This window comes from Cadophora gregata, assembly GCF_030347475.1.
Source record: "Cadophora gregata isolate MNR1 chromosome Unknown scaffold_15, whole genome shotgun sequence".
NCBI lineage: Eukaryota > Fungi > Ascomycota > Leotiomycetes > Helotiales > Ploettnerulaceae > Cadophora > Cadophora gregata.
This window is the reverse complement of record NW_026695938.1, coordinates 1,676,543-1,695,777: the sequence shown is the minus strand read 5'-3', so window position 1 is coordinate 1,695,777 and position 19,235 is coordinate 1,676,543. Positions and strand designations below refer to the sequence as shown.

Below are 19,235 nucleotides of genomic sequence, written 5' to 3'. Positions count from 1 at the left end.
TTGGAACTCAACTATCAGGACATCTTACACCTTCAGAATCCCGTTTCGTGATGGTGTCCTATTTTGTCCCCTCAGAGGCAACAAATAGATTTGCACATATTTCCTATAATCATCTCCGGTTGCATTGCTTGAGCAACCTTGATGCTCGAAAGATATGTTGACGGCACCTGCGGCTTCAATCCAGAAAGAGAGGTGGCTAGAGAACCCAAAATATATTACCTGTCCATTAATGGCACAATTGATAATGCTTAAGTGCTGCTTCACAGTGTGGAGGCATCAGATTAGGCAAGGGTGGACGGCATTCCCACCACGTCAGGCTTCTCTCGCTAAACTCCAGCGGACTTCCGCTGAAATACAGGAGAGAGACTCTATCGCTTCAGGCTTTGCGATCATGACTTTCGGAATCAAGCGAATACAAATTGGAAACCTATTTAGTTGGGACCTTTGAAGACTGTTATTATTCTATGATTTTGCCTTTCCGGTTTTGATAGGACTAAAATGGGCCATATTATGGTCCCATATACGTGGCCCTGGGACCAGCATAGCGATTGTTTACAGGCCTCGCTTCAGTAAAACATTGTCAAGCCCCCTTCGCTGGCGCCTCAGCCAATCTTGGTCGCTGCACACGGACATATTCCACAGTTTGGGACGGTTGCAGCCATCATCAAATTGTTCTTCACATGTTAGCTACTGGACCACCTTCTGCATCCATGAACTTTACATATGTGGTATTTGCCTAAAGCTATGAAATGCAGATTCTCTCGTGTTACCTCAGTTACGCAAGCCACAAACAATTCTTATATGCCGACTGCCAAATCGGCAAACTCAGCGCCGCCCTTCCATGCACACGACCCAGACGACCATAAGCACAAGTTTCAGTTCACCACCGAACCACACAAGTCTGTGTTATCCTCCTCTGGATCAGTTGCTATCTCAAGAGAAAGAAGGAATATATCACTGTGGCTACCTGAAGAATTCTGATGTCTCGGGGTTTCAGCCACATGGCTAGCGACAGACTTCAAGTTCTGGGTGTCACATTCACACACCTTCATAAGAACTAGCCCCCTATCTCAGCCCTATACAAGCAAAAGGTTGAGACAGGAGGAACGGCACGCACCCTGATAACGGGAAAGGGTCGAATTCCGTGCTCACACATGGCGTTTCTCATGGCGATCACTGCCGGGCTTAGTCTGCTAGCTTCTCCGAACTTTCAGCATGCCTCGCAGGGCATGTTCATTCCTGGCAATTGTTCGTATGTCTGACACTCTCTAGCTATTTACTCACATTTCTATAAGTATACCAATCAATATCTCATCAAAGGTGGCGATGATCTGTACCCATCCCTCAAGAGCATACGTCCTCTCCTCTCCCTCCTCTCCTCTCCTCTCAACTCCAAACCACGCTTCTCTAATCTATCAAAACAATTATTTTGAAAATGCCCGGAACAAACGGAACAAACGGCACCAACGGAACCAACGGAACCAACGGCAATCCCATCTCACCAGAGTTCCGCGCCAAACTCGACGATGACCGATTCCACAACCACAGACTCGGCTCATGGCTTCCCTCCGACCGAAAAGTCATTATCGCATGGACCAAACAGCTCATGGACCGCATCCGGTCCACACCTAGAAACGCAGCTCTAGATCCCACTCTGATCGCTCTAAAAGCTCTCGTCGACACAGATGTCATACTGAAGCCGCTTTCTGATAACATGTTTACTGAGGTCCCGAATGTGCCGCCTTATAACGAGGATCCGGAAGGTAATCAGGAACTTCGATCGTTCTCGGAGATGCTGGAGGCGTTCAATGTGCTTCTTACTATGGGGCCGCAGTGGAATGATATTGCGAATCAGGTGGGATTGATTGGGTGTCCTTTCAATGCTATTCTTGATTGGCCTATGGCTAGTATGTGCCCTAGCTTTTCCTTCGAGTTTGGTTTGTTATGAGGAGTTGAATCCAAGTGTTGCATCGAATCAAGATTCTTGAACATCTTTGATGAAACAGAATACTGACTATCTGTAGCTGCATCTGGGTATATGTTCTTTTTGTATCCCTCTGTCAATGCTCGTTTGAAGGCTATGCTTGATAAATGGGAACAATACTTGGTTGGCCCAGACTCGATTGAAGTCTTACTGCCACCAAACGGGGTATGTTGACATCCTTGTTTATTTTTCCCTCCTTAACCGAACAATCCCCCACTCACCAGACCTAACCACAAATCCCCATCTCTACCTCCCAACCCCACAAACCACCAAACTGACTGCTTTTCATCCAGTGGCTCGGTGAAAACGGCGGTCTAACACCCATGCTCAACATGGCCAACTCCTCCGGCCTCCAACCAAAAACAACCTACACCTTCCCCCAAATCTTCGACTGTCCCGACCCCACCGACCCCAACACCTACGGCTTCCAATCCTGGGACCACTTCTTCACGCGCGCCTTCAACACCGGCATGCGCCCCATCGCCAGCCCAGAAGACAACACCATCATCGTGCACGCGTGCGAGTCGGCGCCCCTCCAATACCCCGTCACCAAAGTTCAACTCAGCGACAACTTCCAAGGCAAGAACCAGAAATACTCGCTCATCGACATGATGAACCAAAACCCGCTGGCGAGCCAGTTCGTCGGCGGGACGGTCTACCAGGCGTTCTTGTCGTGTTTGAGTTATCACCGCTGGCAGGCTCCTATTTCGGGGACGGTGGTGGAGACGGATTTGGTGGGCGGGATGTATTATTCGCAGAATGTGTATCAGACTTTCTTTGGGCATTGGCCGATCGGGAAGGATACACCGGATCCGGCGGGCCCGACGTTCTCGCAGCCGTATATTGCGAGTGTGGCGGCGAGGGGGCTGATTTATATACAGGCGGATAATCCGGATATTGGGTTGGTGTGCTTTATTGCGATTGGAATGAGTGATACTTCGGGGTGTGAGATTGATGTGGTGCCTGGTCAGCATATTAATAAAGGCGGTATGTATTCTCTTCCTGAATTTTCGTTTTATTCTCGGCGTTGAGAAGCTCATGAGAATTCTCTACACCTGGCCAAGACTAACTCCTCATATAGAACAAATGGGCATGTTCCACTTCGGAGGATCAACTCACTGCCTTGTATTCGGCCCCCAGGTCCAGCTAGATTGGATCGGCATTCCAGCTCCAGACTCTCCTTTGTGGCCAGCTACTTTCAGTAGTCCAGACAACATGCCAAGCTTTCCTGTTGGTAGCACTCTGGCTAGAATCATCCCCAGTGGCAATAGCACCCAGGGTGCAGCGAAGAAGCAGAGATTGAATTGATGGCTGTTATCAAGAACTCTGGACCACGGGCAGTAGATGAATTGTGTGCTTGGTTCTGGTTGTGACAATCTCACTCGATGAGACTAGATGGGTAGGAGGGAAGGAGAACTTTTTGGGCCCTTGCTGAGGTACAGTGTAATACGAATTCAATCAGATATCCCTAATCAATCAATTTTCAATGCTCAAAGAGTCAAAATCTTAAATCTCTATCTCCTAATCCTCACTATCAAAACGCTTCACTGTCTCAGGATCTCGATCAAACTTCTCAACGAGACTAGCCATGGACCAAACCCAGAGATGAACAAATAGCGAGTGCCACTCTCTACTCAACTACCTCTAATCATCTCGCATGACTTCTCTCTTCCAACCAAAATTCACCAGCCCACTCCTCCACCACTTACCACCTAATCACCCTATAATCATTATCATACATCCATCTATCTATAAAACCCAACTCCCTCTTTCCCTCCCCCCCCGACCAGAGTACAGCCGACGATGACGAAGGCAACGATAATGTAACTTCACTTCACCAACAAAATCTCCTATTCTCTGTCTGTTCTCTCCTGCAGTGCCCCACCCAAGCCAACCTACTCTACCCTGCTCGATGCTAAACATCAAACCTCACGCCTCCATTCTCACAAAACATAACTTCCAGACCAGCCTCAAACCCTTCCCAAACTCCACAAATGACAACAAACCCCACTCCCAGCAACAAAACTCCCCCACCCAACAACAATCAACCCTTCTCCCTAAACCACACCACCTCCAAACCCTAAATTACCCTACCTAACCCGCCTTTCGGGGAGAAAGAAAGTAAGAGAAGGGGAATAGGTAAACGAACCGCTCGCTGTACGATGAACATGGTGATGACGGCGGGGGCCAACCAACCCCTGCGATGGGGTACAGTAAGTACGTACAATGTCCTTCTACATATCTCCGGAAGTATATATCTTCGTGTTTGTGTTTGTATGGTTCTTTTGGCTATGAAGAAATGGGGATTTATTTTTATTTTTTATTTTTATGTTGCTTTGTATTGCTTTATATTGTGTTGTTTTGTTAGTAAGGGGAGGAGCGACTGGAAGAGAGGGGAAAGGGGGAGGAAGAAGATATGTGGTTGAGTGAGTGAATGGACACGTGGGTGCGACTTTCATTACCATGCGCGGTGGTATATGAAAACTTGCTCTTCATAACTCATATTCTACATAATTCATTTTGCACAGATGAATCAGCTGTGGTTCAGCTTGGCCTGATTACAAGAGCCCAGAAAGAATGAACTAATGGGGTATCAAATGCTCCATCCCATGACATCCCAAGCAAACTCCAATTTCCCAGCAGCAGACGCCTTCATAATCACGGCCCATTTACGCAATAACTCGCTCCTCCACCTGCCAATCTGTCTTCTCCTTCTCCTGCCCCTCAAGTCCCGCAAGCTTCGCCTTCTTCTCATCCCTAGCCTTCATATTCTCCACCGCCTTCTTCTGCTGAATCTCCATCCCCAATCTGCCCGCCTCCTCCCAATTCCCCACCACAAACTTCTTCACCTCCTCAAAATCCCACCTCCCATCTTCATCCCTCTCACTGGCCTTCACCGTCTTCCCCTCCCAAATTCCTCCTTCCATGATCACTCCCTTCAGATACTTCACGCTAGCTGCTCGGAACTGTGGATCTACACCCTCAACAGGCACACTTGCTTTAATGACACCTCTCCACAGCTCATCCTTGTGTTTCTCCAGATTCCATTCCTTCAATCTGGACTCATACTCATCCTTAACTCCAAACTTCTCAAAAGCTTCATCGCGGATCTGCTCGCGAGAAGTTTGTTCAGCGAGGTAAAGACCTTGATCGCGACATTTAGGGATGAAATCCTCGATCCAAGAGCGGAAAATAGGACGCTTCTCCAGGCGTTGGCGGTCGTTGTGCTTGAGTTTCTTCTTGCCTGCTTTACCGCCTTCCTGGCCTTCAATCACACTCCCATTACTGTCTCCATTTTGAGGAGACTCGACGGAGATCTCAGCCGGAATCTCACCAACGACATCTCCCTCCGCTTCACCAACTTCCAGTTTCTCTTTAACCCAGAACATCCTACATCCCGCCGCATACCCAAACATTTCGTCTTGACTCTCAAAACTCTTCCACCATCTCGCACTATCCAGTCTTAGGAACTCTAGGATCGTGTTAGGCTCACCAGTAAGGAACACCATGCTCTTCTTGCGGTCTTGGAGTTCAATTTCAGGGATGCGGAGGAAGAGTCCTAGATTGTTGACTGTGAGACCGAATCGACGGATCGTACTGCCGAGGATGTTCCAGAGGTCGCCGTGCGCGGAGTGGAAGAGTTCCCAATTGTAGGAGGAGAGGGTGGGGAGGATGTGGATGTCCAGCTGGATGAATTTCTCTTTCTGGTCATCCTCGTCTTTGGTAGCCTGTTCCTCCTCACCACCTTTCTCAAACGAGATTTCTGAGCTGTCATCATCTTGAGGCCACGGAATAGCCAAATTCATAGCCTGTCCATTCTTGCCCACAATCCACGCCTTAGCACCCAATTCCTTCGCAATAGTTTCCGTAACTGTTGCATTTGGTGTTGCGGCAGGGTTGTAAGATGGTGTCAGGGGTCCGAAACACAGGATGTCGACGTCTCCGTAATCGAGCTTGCCTGGAGCGGAGATGGGCGATGAGACATTCGTGAAGTGCTTTTGGACTGTGGACAGGGTTTGGCTGAGGATGAGGTTGTAGATTTGTGGTGGCATGCGAGGGGTGTAGAGGTTGGTGAAGGCTGATCCACCCATTTTGAGGGTGGTGTATGGAGCGAGGGATTTTGTCGAAAAACGAGGATTAGGAGAGGGAAGAGGAAGAGGAAGAGGGTGTTATATTGAGTTGATAGAAGAAGCGACTTCATATGCTGGAAGCGATGCAAGCGAGAAGCTTATTGTGACTTCCTAATGAGTCAATCGGGCTGCATTGACCGGGCTGATCACGTTGTTTGCGGAACCCCGTGACATGAAATGGACAATCTGAAAGGTCAAGCTCAAAAGAAACCGAGGGGATTTTGTACTGCAAGAGGACCAGGTGATATTCTGAATTTCAGAGTGACTTCCAAATTTACTCCAATATGGAATAGGCAGAGCAATGGAATCTATGTATTAGTCACGTGATAACACTCACACCTGAAGAGCGTGTGAAGTCAAGGCAGTTAAAGGTACTTCCAGGCATTCCTCTTGAGGGTCTGGCTACAGTATTGGTGATTACTTCAATTGATAGAATTCTCATGATAGATGTGCTCTAATAAACAGCCGATCATGTTTTAGCTAGGTACACACGAAAAGAGAAGAATCCAATCCAGATAGCTGGACTCCTATCGGTAGAGACCTTGCAATTGCAATATTGTAAAATTTGGTAACAACAAGATTTCGTATATTTCAAACCTTGGGCGTGTGAATCAAAATAGATGGCTTAATTCCATTGAATACCTATCCTTTTCCATTCCGGACATTGAATAAAATATATTCACATATCATTATTATCCACAACTTTTTTGTCATCTCGAAGTCCTCAAAGCGCAATTGTACGTGGTGCGTCATGCAATCAACTCAGCCTTGCCCTGTCCCACTTGTCCTGTTCTGCTTGTGCTGGGCAGGGGCGGGAGCTACAGCTACAGCTATTCCCCACCCCGCTCTCCTCTTGCCCTTGCTCGCCTTGGTCTGTCCTCGCTGCGAACCGATGCACCTCTGGAAGTCAAATCGACCTCCTCGTCTCGGTGCATACAAAACCAACATCAACATCAACCTCAAAATATCCTCTCATCACCAACCTCCCCCCCTCTTATCCCATCCAATCAATCTCCCTTCCAATCCAACAATCCTGCCCATTTCCCCCGCTTGCACCCTGTCTATATCCTAGGCTCAATTGACAGCCAAGACACCACTTGCAGTGGCTGACGGGCTGTGCTCTGCCCCATTCCATTCATGACCAGCCCATACCCGTTTTCGTCCCTGGGTATCATCCCGACCACTCAGCACTGCCCCTCGAAACCAGCTGGGCTGTTGGGCTGAAGTGGATGGAGGATGGCAGGCAACCAACAGGGTGCTTGATTCTAGCTTGTTCGCCATCACGTACGACGACATAAAGTCCAGGGCTCGTGTCCCGTTTACTTTGCTACCCCTCTTGCTTTCCTCATTAACAATTCTCTCCCTCACTTGGACAGATTCGCAGATTGACAGATTTCATACACAAGACTCGAGACAATGGCATATCAACCTCCCTACGGTGCTCCTCCAGGACAGCAGCAATATGGTGCCCCGCCACCAGGTCGTAAGTCGCACGAGCAGTTGGTGACATTGAGCTGACAATGAACAGATTCCCCCCAACCACCTTATGGTCAGCAACCGTATGGTGCTCCTCCTCCTCAGCAATACGGAGCGCCTCCCCCACAGCAACAATATGGTGCGCCGCCTCCACAGCAGCAGTAAGTGGTTTTTCATTTGGAGGGGTCTGGGAGCTTATGCGCCGTACAATGGCTTACTTCTAACCCGCAGATACGGAGCTCCCCCTCCTCAGCAGCCGCCTTACGGCCAGCAGGGCTATCAACAACCTCAATATGGTGCCCCTCCTCCCGGTCAATATCCTCCCCAGCAGCAACAACCGCAATATGGAGCGCCTCCCCCAGGACAATATGGAGCTCCCCCTCCACAACAACCATATGGCCAACAAGGTCAATATCCTCCTCCACAACAGCCTCCCTACGGCCAACAACCGCAAGGATATCAACAACCTCCTTACGGCTCACCAGCTCCAGCAGCAGGAGGATACGGTGCACCTCCTCCACAACAATACCCTCCACAGCCACAATATGGAGCTCCCCAGCAGCAATACACACAACCTACCCCTCCATCCCTTGGCTACGGTCCACAGCAACACATTGCATATGACGGAATCTCAGACGCAGAAGCTCTAAAGAAAGCAATGAAAGGATTTGGCACCAACGAAAAACTCCTCATCCAAACCCTGGCGGACAAAGACCCCCTACAAGTAGCCGTCATCCAAAAAGTCTACCAGCAACGATTCGGCAAAAACCTCATCAACGAAATCAAAGGCGAAGTTAGCGGCTCCTTCGAAGACGGTCTCACAGCCATCGTACGCGGTCCTCTGCAACAAGATGTCCTGAACCTCATCCAAGCCACCGACGGCCCGGGCACGAAAGAGAAAGTCCTCAACGATGTTCTCCTGGGTCGCTCTAACGCAGACATGAAAGCCATCAAAGAAGCCTATCAGAAGACATACCACCGCAATCTAGAAGCAGACATCAAAGCCGACCTGAGCATGAAAACCGAGAGGCATTTCCTAATGGTTTTAGCTGCAAACCGGAATGAGGAGTCAGCGCCTGTGATCCCTCAGCAGATCGATCAGGATGTTCTGGAGCTGTATAAAGCGACTGAGGGGAAGACAGGCACAGATGAATTGTTGGTGTGCCAGATTTTGACACAGAGGAGTAATGCGCAGATTGCAGCCATTGCACATACATACAAGCAAAAATACCAGCGTGATCTCGAGACCGTCATTAAAAAGGTACTTTCCCTCTCCTCCCCAACCTCCACACAAAAAACAAAGCTAAACCCCCCTCCCCCACAGGAATTCTCCGGCCACATGGAAGACGCACTGATCCACCAACTCCGCACCGGAACCGACAAAGCCATGCGCGACGCCATCCTCCTTGAAGAAGCCATGGCGGGAGCAGGCACCAAGGATAACCTGCTCGTCAATCGCGTTATCCGCGCGCATTGGGATAGGAATCATATGAGTCAGGTTAAGGGCGCGTATCGTGCGAGGTTCCATAGGGATCTGGCGAGTAAGATTAAGAGTGAGACGAGTGGGGATTATGAGAAGTTGATGGTGGCTTGTATTGGGGAGAGGTAGGTGGGTGGTGGTTGATAGAGGGAGGGAGGCAGGGAGGGGTAATGGGTTTGAGGGTAGGGGGGTTTGGATGGGAATTGGATGTTGGATGCGTGGATGCGTGGATAGGACGGGATGGATGGAGGAAGGAATAATTCATACGTTGGCAGTTCAGTATTGTCGCCTGGTTGGACCTCTCTGGCTACTGCTCTCTTTCATTTTGGCTTGGCTTGTCTTGGCTTGGTTTAGGTGTACGATACACCCCTTCTGCTTCTCCTTCTCGTTTTTCTTGGGTATGAGAGCCTACGATAGGATAGGAAAGGAAAGGATAGGAAATCGATACCAGTTTCTTCACATCTCCCTGCTCCCCTTATTTTAAATACCCATACCGTCACCAATCTTCCTTCCTACATACTTCCTCTTCTTATTCCCTAACCGAGTCTAAGTGCGAAATAGGTTACACTCCCTATATGTTGGGTTTTCAGAGGAGACTTTATCAACAGCGAAGTACCGGTATATATATATATATACTGAAACGCCATCCACTCCCCTCTCCTCTGGGAGTCTGGCTCGGAACCTCTTGAAAGAAGAAAAAGGAAATGGAGATGGAAGATGCAAGAAGGTAGAGGTGGAGGTGGAAGGAGGGAAGGAGGGAAGGAGGGAAGGAGGGAAGGAGGGAAGGAGGGAAGGAGGAGCTGACGGGATAAGCACAACCACAAAAAGCAGATATTCTTTCATATTTAAAGGCTTCAATGGACAGTATACCTCGGGAGTAGTCAGACTCTCTTGATCATCCACTCTCTCACACAGGCGACGAGAGAATTACTCGGGATTGATTGATTGGGTGGGGGGTTGGCCGATGCGTGAGTGATTGATTAGAAGACTAATACTAGGGTAGAGAAGAGTGAATGGCCAGTGCTGGCTATGTCTTTCTCTCTCCCTCCCTACCTCTCCCTCTTCATGTATATATATATCAATCCCCTGGCGAGATAGAGGGAAGAAGCCACCATGTAATAGACGTTATCATCGATATTTGCTCTTACGTTTGAAGTGTAGTTTCTCTTCGGGGGAGGAGGAAATGCCTAGCCTTGAAAATTTTGCAAGAGGATTTGGTTTGCGAGGGAAGGTCTGATGTGGCGTAATGTATTTCATTGTGTTGTTCCACACGAGTTAGATAGAGACGGTAAAAAGATGTTTATGATATGGAGAAGATAGGGGGTTAGGGGGAGGGGGGAGGAAGAGGGGCAGGGGGAGTAGGAGTGACAGCAATTAATCTGCGGACAACAAAACAGTGACCAAGTTAACCAGGTTTTCTTTACTTAGAAAAATCGTACATAGATAGAAATCGATCCTGCCAGCCCTTCTTCTCGTCATACGAAAAACAAAAAAACAATAAATATCGTCATATATGACTAACAATTTCCCGTAAGGGCTGAAAAAAAACCAGCGAGGTGTCTCTGCGAAGGTTTGCTGTTTCAACGGTAGGAGGCATGTTGGGCCTGTAAAGTAGATAGACTCTCTGTAGTAGAAAAGGGACTGCTCCAAGTTCTACTAGGCAGTTTCAATCGAGGATGGTGAATTTACTATTTGCAAACTGGACGGACTACCACCACCTGCTCAGCAGACTTCATATATTCAATAGACAACATCAAAATCAGGAAGGTCTAATCACAACATATATAAATACTCAACTTTTGATAGATTGGAGAATACAAGGCGGCTGCGAAAATCTAAGAGATACCAACAAAGCTGGATGTCTGGCTTTGCGAGTTTAGCTTTCAGACCGCACTTCAAATGAGGAACTATTTCTGTGGATGTGAAGGATTTGGATTGAATGGATGAGACTTCAGATGGCTTTGAAGATTTCGTACAGAGTTTCACATTGGATGTAACTGTGTGGATCAGGGGAATATGACAGCAGAAAGATCTTTGACAACACTTCTCCTTCACGCTATCTTACCTAGCTCTGGGGGAGCAGAGATTTCAGCGATATCCTGAATATCTCCATAGATACCACAGGACTTCTACAGCTGAGTGTCGTTTCATGCAACTAGCCCTGTGGGAAGAGAGAGGTTCACCTCATTTCAACTCTGAAATTTTTCGTCTTTGTTGCTTGATTCCCAGGTTAAGTCCAACCTGTTTAATTTATAGACCCTTATTATCAAATCAGACAGCCTTGGGGAACGAGAGACGAATGACTATGATACTATCAAAGATATAATTGATTTAGGGTAGTGTGTGCGGTAGTGAATAGTTATATGATAAGTGTATCAGCCAGCTCTCACGCCAGCTCTCACGCCAGCTAGAAATTTCAAGGTAAACCCGGAGGTATGAATGCTACATATATTGGGGACTTCCACAGATTGTGCGAAAAATAATCAGAAACATTCAGAGCATATACTGGAGTATTTCTTTTGGAGGCTTAACAACGGACTATGTAATGTCAGATAGCTTGTAAATTCGGAAGTTTGTTTACTTGGCTTCGCTTCGCTACTTGCCCACTCTGTCACCCAGGACCCCTCACCAACCCACAGCACAGAGTGCCATGTCATAGGCTGGCATGGCAGTAAAGATTCAGATGACAGCAGTAATTGACATGGCAGCATGTACCGGCTGTTCAGCTTTCTGAACTTCAGTCATAAGCAAACCTTGCAGCTTCTCGGGCATGTACTTGGCAGAGCGCAGTCTGAAAAGTCTCGCATGAGAAACGTTCGACACGTGCATTCGAGACATATCTATGGAACCGAATCGAATGACAGAGCCAGATCACACCACTTTTCTATTGTGGGAGAATCTGTGTTTGTCTCTGAGGTGTAGAAACTCGTGGGATGGGCGCAACTTAAAAGAGATTTGTTGGGACGGGTCGATGACTTCCATTCACTCAGAACAGCGCTTCCAGGTCATCTAGCATCAAGAGATAGAGTGAATCCTAAACGGCATCAAGTTTGCTTGATTCAAGAAACGTATCCCTGATTCCCTGGACTTTCATTGTGCAGTCTAAAGATCCGCTGATCTGATGGAAAGTAGGAGCCCTGATTGCTTTAGTGGAAGAAACACTTCGTAAAGCTTACGATGTGACTACAAGGGGATTCATCCGTGAGTATTTGGAGCAGAAAATTCACGATCAGTCTCATCCGGACTCGGGTGACTGCAAATAAGATCTTGAGATATGCTAGCCAACAAGTGAGAAAGTATTCTAAAGGATCCCTTGGCTTATACTGAGCTCTGATCCAATGGGAGATCACATCCAATGCTCGCAAATGGCTATCTCAACTTCCATCCACTTCATCGAAGACCTGTCTCGCTACTCACTGCTTTGGCTGACTTGACTTTGAACGTCCTGCATTCTCTGCCTGTTCTTCAAGCAATCAACCTTTGGCAAACAAGAGACGTCTCATGATCTCCAATTTTTGGAATGTCAATTCTATGTTTAAGAGATCTACTTAAATGGATTGAGGATGAATACGGAGAAGAAAACTGTTCACTTTGGAGAAGTGGAGTTGGCTGCATTCTGGTATTTCCGAAGTCCTGTTATCAATTTTGTGGCACCGGCCCTCGACAGACCACCTCATGAGCTTCAAATGAAGTAATTTTTTTTTATAAAAGAAAAACCACTTTTCCTTTGTCATTTGTATGCTGCCTAGTTGAAAGTACATCTCGACGACCGCCCAAACAAAGTTGGAGATGCAAAGATAAAAACCCTGCCAAGCCCACCTCAGCCAAGTGATGGTGGGGCAAGGTGAGATGAGGACTGCGCCGCAGAATTTGAAAAAAGGAGTACAATTTTGCTGACAACATGTGCCGGTGGACTCCGCGGCTTACTCAAATCGATTATCAATGTCAAGTATAAGAACATCTAGCAGTCAAGACTAAGTCTGGGAGAATATCCTGCATAGAGGAGTTGAAGGCCTATCACGAGTACGCGCCGTTTCAGGCTTCGACCTTGTTCAACCGAACCCTCTCCTTCATCAGAGCGTTCAGCACAACATCAGCATGGCCGAGAAATCTTTCTCACGAGGCTGGAAAGGTCATGCAGCCACCAGCTTCTTCATCGCGATGTCCTTGATCGCATTGAAAGAGATGAGACTCAGCGATGTAGCATTGAGCGTATCCAAACCCATGGAGGATGTCGTGACGACGCGCAAGTTCCCCAACAACGATCAATTACTACGAACAAAGTACACCGGAATTGCGTCACTCGACTACGGTTTAGGATTTTTGGTCGCCGCCTTCTTGCCTGGCGCTTCTGGATGGGATATGAATGCCTATGTTCAGCAGATCTACTTCCTCGTGTCGTTCTTTTCAATTATCTCGATATCGTCTATTGAGGCTGGCAGGAAGGGGAATGCTTCGTCTTTCATTAAATGGTATCTCTGACTTTCTGTTTTTAAAGGGAACGGTCACTAACTGGCTACAGGACCTCCATCTGGGCAGTGTTCTACCAAACTGTTGGAGGGGCAGTTGTGATACCACTCTGGTACCTACTATTCTTCATGGCCTCAGCCAAAGAAAGCTCCTGGACTCCAGCATCGCGACTGGTAGACACAGCGTACGCAAAAGCACTTCTTCCATCTCTGGTTCTTGGATATCTCGTACCAACTGTGGCAATGTACATCCCGTTCTCTGATCCTGGTCTCCACATCCACCAAGCTCTGATAGCTTCCTGGCAGCTTTGCCCTCTCTACGTCAATATTCTGCTCGTTGGAATATCAACCCTCATCAGAAAGAATGAACCAGCGGTGAGCGTCAACAAATCTCAAACAAGTCTCAAGCATCTGCACCGAGTTTACATCGTCAATTTCATCGCCTGCGCCGCTGTACATGTCATTACCATGGCTCTCTGTATCTCCACCAAGATTCCACAAATAAACTTCGTTCACTCTCTCATCCGACTACCACCTGTAGATCGCCTGACTATGCTGGGAAGCCTCCATTACATTTTCCAGGTTGACGGATTGATCATTTTGGGCTCAGCACTTGCTGCTGCGTGGGGAGTTATATGGGATTTGAAGCATTTTGGAAAGGCTGAGGTATCTACAGTGGAGGTTGCGATCCAAATGACTTTTAGTACAGTATTATTCGGACCTGCTGCGACGGTATCGGGTGTGTGGCTTTTGCGGGAGCATCTGTTTGCGGAGAAGGATGTGAAGAAGGCTTGAACATCGGGCAAGGCGACGGATGTGGATCATGCCCTGTCGAAGCGAAGCGAAAGGCTTGACGAAGAGCCTTCGGAGAAATTTTTACAAATATCCTAGATTTTCATCATGCACTTGACTCAAACCTTCCACGATTGCAAAGTCTGCGCCATGGACTGTACCTTCGGCATTGAGAAACGGGCCCATGAGACTGCAAAGCTGGAGCTTCAATCAGCGGTTGGGACCGAATCCTCTTCTTATCTAAACTTGCCTCCTTCTGTCAGCGACTTATTTCCAATCACCTAATCTGTCAACACAACGTCCAGGGTCTGCCCATCGTTTCTTGTGATATGCCGCACTGTCACGTGACATCAATACCACTCCCTCTTACCTCTGGCTATATTGCCCCTTTTTGCCATTGCGATGAGTATACTTCTGCAATATGAGACTTTTGAGTGTCAGAAGATACTCTTTCACTGATGCGTGAACGAGGACAGTGTACTGTATATCTCGATGCCAAAATCCTAAAGGTGAGCCCGCGTCGATGACTGGCTGCCCTGCAGATCGACTGCACAGAACACATTGAATTAGCACGAATTCGAACATTGGCGGTCGAAAGAACTGCTAGACAGACTGATAATGACCAGGAGTGATCTTTGACTCGTTGCAGAAGAGATAGCCATGATTTCCGATTCTAGAGACTAGATCGCTCCAGATTGCTCGCGCTGCGTTGATTTTATTTTACAAAGGCGAACCTGCCAGATTGAAGAATATTCTGAAGATGTGAATTAGCGTGGACTGGTGGCAATCTTCAGGACTATGGTGGATTTGGACAAGCAGCATTTGCGGATCTGATAATTTGGATGCAGACGTTCTGTTTTCATATACCGAATGAGTGTGATGAGCATCTGGACCTAGACTCACAACCTCTGCTGACATCCGAACCTGTAGACTGGGGCTGTTGACGAGTCGTACATAGGACCACGTAAGCGATGGGAGTCAAGAGGTATGGGGATTCCTTTGCTTCTGCACACTGAGTCATGGAATTTCTGCAAGGGTTTCTCGTAGCGGTGACATGAACTTCGCCATGATGACCATTTGAGTTCAATCTGGTGCTGGTATTAAGGGCAGCTTGGTCAGACTGCGGAAGAACAGAAGTCGAACGTCACGACTAAGATGCGTTGAAAGCCATTTCCTGATCCTGAGTAAAATACTGTTCGGTTCTGAATGGACTCTCATCTCAGCTTGAAGCAAGGAATTGAATGTCATGAAAGGACAACTCGATACTAGATACAGCATTGGGGTTGTCAAAGAATCCATCACTAGATAGTAGGAGCACGTCAAAGCCGTGTTGGATCTTGAGTATCGAGGGATAGCAACTGACTTGGATGGTCAAAGTCACAATATGGGGAATATATTAGAATCTGCCCGAAGAAGACTTGTCTTGCAGAAAACCAATCGAACCGAGACTAATCCACTCCCATCTTCCTCTAATCAGCCTTGGTAGTTCCGGTATCTCTTTGAAAACAACACAAGAGGGTCCACCAACTCCCCACCAGCAGCCTCAATCTTCTCCTTCATCTTGATCACCATCTTATCAATCATCTCAGTCTCATATTCCCAACAAGCCTCCTTCGTGACCTCCTCCCAGCGCCTCGCATCCTTTCCCGGGCACTTCCAAGTCCAATCATAGCTCACGCCCTTCTTTGTATGGTCGCCGTGTGTTTGCGCGGCACGCGATGAGTGCCTCGACTTCGTCATTGGTGATCATGACGAGTGGCTTCTCTGCGGATTCTTCGGGGATCTGGTTGAAGACGGCGGTGCTGAGGAGGTACTTGTCAAAGGGACGGATGGCGCGAAATTCCTCCTAGGAGCGACACAGACGAGGGATGCCAAAGGCTTTTCGCATGTTGTATGCGGCTGTGACGATTTTCTTGCCGTGCAGGCCAATGGTTTTGCGATCTGTTGGATTCTCAGCAATCATGCAATGAGGGAAGCGAACATAGCATACGTACTTGTGAGGGTCGTTTTAGCTTCGGCCTGCTTTGCGATCTTCACGGTGTTTTTTGCGGCTTGCTTGCCCTTGACGATAGCGCTTCGTACGCGAGCCATTGTGATTGTATTGGTCGGAGTTGAGCGGGTTGGTTGTGTATACTGTGAGGCAGTCTCGGAAATGCGGTTGAAAACGCTTGGGATATATTCTCCATCTTGCCAGGAGTTGAAGACGAATGCTGAAAGCTGGATGTGTTGATGAGTGTTGCTTGAGAACGACCAGGGTATTTGTTGTGAATCTCGCGTTGTATCCGTAGCGCCAGAGGAGTTCTCGTATAAGGCTCTGCTGGGTGGGTGACGACGGGGAAACTTAGCCTCGCCAACAACAATATCAACACTCCATGGTAGGTAGGTGTTGTTGTCTTCTACCCAACATCAAAGTACCCAGAACGGCTCGCAACACCTCAAACCGTGTTCCATAGCCTACGACAGCTTCGTAGCTACTGTTCACATTCCAGTAGCCGCTATAAAAGAGCTCTAGTGGTCGAACGGATTCGTCAAACATATTTCGCTGCGGTCCAATACGAATTCGAGTTGACTTGTCACGTGATAGTCTCTCTTCCACTCCAGAGGCAGACTCGTTGAATCTGGCACAGGTCGTGCCATTACACGGTCAGCTGCTCTCGTAAACTTTCTCTCGACTCGCTCCTCGTTTTCGGTGCAGATATAATCGTGGATACGGTCGCAGCAGACTTCTTGATAGACGAACTCGAGCCATTACTCGATTTCAATGAGTTCATGGAGAAGTATCCCTTGAGCCAGCGAGTGCGATTACCTTGAGCTTCTACCTGGCTCTGTGGAGATGGTCTTTGCATATAGCCTGTCGGCCTGACAAGAGCTGGCGCTGGTCTCTTGAATAGATTGGGGAAATGTCGTTTGGCAAAGGCTTTGAGATTTGGCAAGCAAGCACAGATTATCCCGGTGTTCATTTCGATGATGCTGCCACGAATTAGATTATGGAGCAGAGGCAGACAGGTGCGAGAAAGATGAGCTTACCACCAAATGATATTCCGTATGTAATGCCAGGTTGCGTCCATATTTTTCAGGCCTGGGGGAATTATTGCCAATCGGTATATGCTCACACCACAGACACTACATCCCGTTAGTAACAACTCTACCATCTTCACTGGGAAGAACTAGAATGTCGCTGACGATTATAGACATAAACGAGCAGGGACTTACAAGGAACCTGTCATCAGAATCAGAGTAACTCCGATCTTCTGCTTCAGAGGCAACTTCAGGGGATGAAGCAGCCATAACGGTAGAAGGAGCAGCGAAATGTCAGTAGCAACATTCAGTGCAGCACCAGCAAGGAATGCAGCGCCAAAGTTCGAACACTCTCCTGGAATACTGAAGTCCCAATATTTGGGAAGCGGTCGACAAAGATATAAGAAAGCGAATCCTCCCGCGAGACTGTATCCCACAGCAACAAACATGACGGCGTAGGTCACGCATCGGAAGTGGAAATCCGTTGACAACCGGAGGTAGAATAACAGGATCGCAACCTTGGTGAAGAGCGTTGACATATTATACGTCACTGCACCAGGTATTCCCAACTTCGTGTTTGTCAGAGCTGGTCGAAGTCTCAGACGTAGGTGAGGACTTGCCTTAGTATATATCGTGTACTTCTCAAGGGGAACATTCCAAATGTGTACGCCAGAGCCATATTGGGTCTCTACAGAACAGCTTAGTAGACGCCTGAGAACTTCCAGTTCCTGGAAGCCTTACGAACAACTTGTAGCACCGAATACGCAAACGCAAAAACCTTTTGAGTACTGTTAACCTCGGAAGCCTTGCTGCGGCATGCTGGACTCCACTTACAAAGGCTATGATAACGGCATCTGTATAGTTCATTGTCAGTCACTCCCGCTTCCAATCCACAGAAGGTAAGACTTACAGTCATCCCAATCGAACCGATGAAAGATGAATCTCTTCGTGTATGACCGCATTAGAACAAAGAAAATGGAAACAACGGGAGATATCAAAGCTGCCGTAATGACCCTCCACGCAATGGAATCTGGGTTATCAAAGTTCGGAGTAACACCGGGTGGTGGTGGCCACGCACCAAGGACCTCACTCGAATTCATCGTGGACTCGAGACTATTGCTGGCTCGAGCTCGGTGCTCTCATTGTTGATCAGACAAAGTCTGAGAAGCGAAAGCTGGGGAAATGGGGTTTGTAAATTATTTGTAACTTCGGCAAGTGGAGCCTCTCTTCCGTACCCAGCCTGCCAACATCAGACATCCCCGGTGGGCTCCAATCGGAACGACTTCCCCGGATGTGATGGCTGGCACAGCTTCGAATCTAAAGCTGAGACGGCGATGATAGAGATTGGATGATTATTTGCCTTTCTGCAAAGTTTCGGTAATCTTTGCAGGCTATTGGTCTTTGAAGTGTTGTTGTCGATCCGTTCCCGTCAGTTTTCTTTATTTTGATGTCGTTAAAGAACCCGCACACTAGAACACTCACGGATCGAGCTACGATCTCGATGCCCAAAGCAAGAGTCGCAGAGAAGCCATCAAATAACACTTGATTCCTCTCTCGTTGATAGTCGACGACGGGTGGAAGGATCGTCCCGTCAAAGGGCGGCGCGGGATGATCCAATACCGGTGGGTGCTCCTTGCTGGGAGGAGCTCATTTAGTCTGGACTAGCTCTCAATAAAGGTCGCGTGGTTATTGGGGAGGATTCAATGTCTCAGAAATAGAGTTTGCAAGATCCGGACTGGCAATTCCTCCGCAAAGTCATCCCTCTTTTGCTTCAGGAGCTGAAGCTCAGGAGCGGAAGACCCCTTGAGACGGCATTTGAGTCAATGTCTTTCTGCAGTAGTAGTAGGCAGGGTACTTTCTACTTTGGTCATGCAGAATCCCAAGAA

At 47.9% G+C, this 19,235-nt stretch overlaps 6 protein-coding genes across 7 annotated transcripts; 3 read left to right on the top strand and 3 right to left on the bottom strand.

The window, feature by feature from the left end:
- Positions 1-1,435: 1,435 nt before the first annotated feature.
- ONS95_005193 (uncharacterized protein) lies at positions 1,436-3,292 on the top strand (the record flags this gene model as incomplete). Its single annotated transcript, XM_058498592.1, has 4 exons — positions 1,436-1,907; positions 2,025-2,149; positions 2,278-2,971; positions 3,066-3,292. 4 exons carry the CDS (start codon positions 1,436-1,438, stop codon positions 3,290-3,292), a joined length of 1,518 nt encoding a protein of 505 aa, XP_058352106.1.
- Positions 3,293-4,471: 1,179 nt separating this feature from the next.
- Positions 4,472-6,197, bottom strand: ONS95_005192 (uncharacterized protein). Its single transcript, XM_058498591.1, has one exon. The coding sequence runs from the start codon at positions 6,073-6,075 to the stop codon at positions 4,654-4,656; it is 1,422 nt and encodes a 473-aa protein (XP_058352105.1). The 5' UTR covers positions 6,076-6,197; the 3' UTR covers positions 4,472-4,653.
- A 359-nt stretch (positions 6,198-6,556) lies between these two features.
- ONS95_005191 (uncharacterized protein) lies at positions 6,557-10,383 on the top strand. 2 transcript variants are annotated; one of them, XM_058498589.1, is made up of 4 exons: positions 6,557-7,597; positions 7,643-7,751; positions 7,822-8,851; positions 8,915-10,383. In XM_058498589.1, exons 1-4 carry the CDS (start codon positions 7,531-7,533, stop codon positions 9,197-9,199), a joined length of 1,491 nt encoding a protein of 496 aa, XP_058352103.1. In that variant the 5' UTR covers positions 6,557-7,530; the 3' UTR covers positions 9,200-10,383. The 2 variants fall into 2 exon arrangements, with proteins under 2 accessions (XP_058352103.1, XP_058352104.1); XM_058498590.1 differs by having other exon boundaries at positions 6,557-8,851; positions 8,915-9,221.
- Positions 10,384-12,760: 2,377 nt separating this feature from the next.
- ONS95_005190 (uncharacterized protein) lies at positions 12,761-14,696 on the top strand. The gene is made up of 2 exons (XM_058498588.1): positions 12,761-13,542; positions 13,593-14,696. The coding sequence occupies exons 1-2, from the start codon at positions 13,169-13,171 to the stop codon at positions 14,332-14,334; spliced, it is 1,116 nt and encodes a 371-aa protein (XP_058352102.1). The 5' UTR covers positions 12,761-13,168; the 3' UTR covers positions 14,335-14,696.
- A 1,481-nt stretch (positions 14,697-16,177) lies between these two features.
- Positions 16,178-16,422, bottom strand: ONS95_005189 (uncharacterized protein; the record flags this gene model as incomplete). The annotated part of the gene is made up of 2 exons (XM_058498587.1): positions 16,178-16,272; positions 16,326-16,422. 2 exons carry the CDS (start codon positions 16,420-16,422, stop codon positions 16,178-16,180), a joined length of 192 nt encoding a protein of 63 aa, XP_058352101.1.
- A 545-nt stretch (positions 16,423-16,967) lies between these two features.
- On the bottom strand, positions 16,968-18,449 carry ONS95_005188 (uncharacterized protein; the record flags this gene model as incomplete). The annotated part of the gene is made up of 7 exons (XM_058498586.1): positions 16,968-17,301; positions 17,359-17,454; positions 17,545-17,918; positions 17,970-18,037; positions 18,091-18,127; positions 18,184-18,203; positions 18,260-18,449. The coding sequence occupies 7 exons, from the start codon at positions 18,447-18,449 to the stop codon at positions 16,968-16,970; spliced, it is 1,119 nt and encodes a 372-aa protein (XP_058352100.1).
- Positions 18,450-19,235: the final 786 nt, after the last annotated feature.

Bases quoted from the DNA above. Each gene is read 5' to 3' on its own strand.
- ONS95_005192 (XM_058498591.1), bottom strand. From the start codon at position 6,075: ATGGGTGGATCAGCCTTCACCAACCTCTACACCCCTCGCATGCCACCA.
- ONS95_005191 (XM_058498589.1), top strand. From the start codon at position 7,531: ATGGCATATCAACCTCCCTACGGTGCTCCTCCAGGACAGCAGCAATAT. The intron at 7,598-7,642 runs GTAAGTCGCACG...GACAATGAACAG, and splicing joins TGGTGCCCCGCCACCAGGTC to ATTCCCCCCAACCACCTTAT. The intron at 8,852-8,914 runs GTACTTTCCCTC...CCTCCCCCACAG, and splicing joins TCGAGACCGTCATTAAAAAG to GAATTCTCCGGCCACATGGA.
- ONS95_005190 (XM_058498588.1), top strand. From the start codon at position 13,169: ATGGCCGAGAAATCTTTCTCACGAGGCTGGAAAGGTCATGCAGCCACC. The intron at 13,543-13,592 runs GTATCTCTGACT...AACTGGCTACAG, and splicing joins GCTTCGTCTTTCATTAAATG to GACCTCCATCTGGGCAGTGT.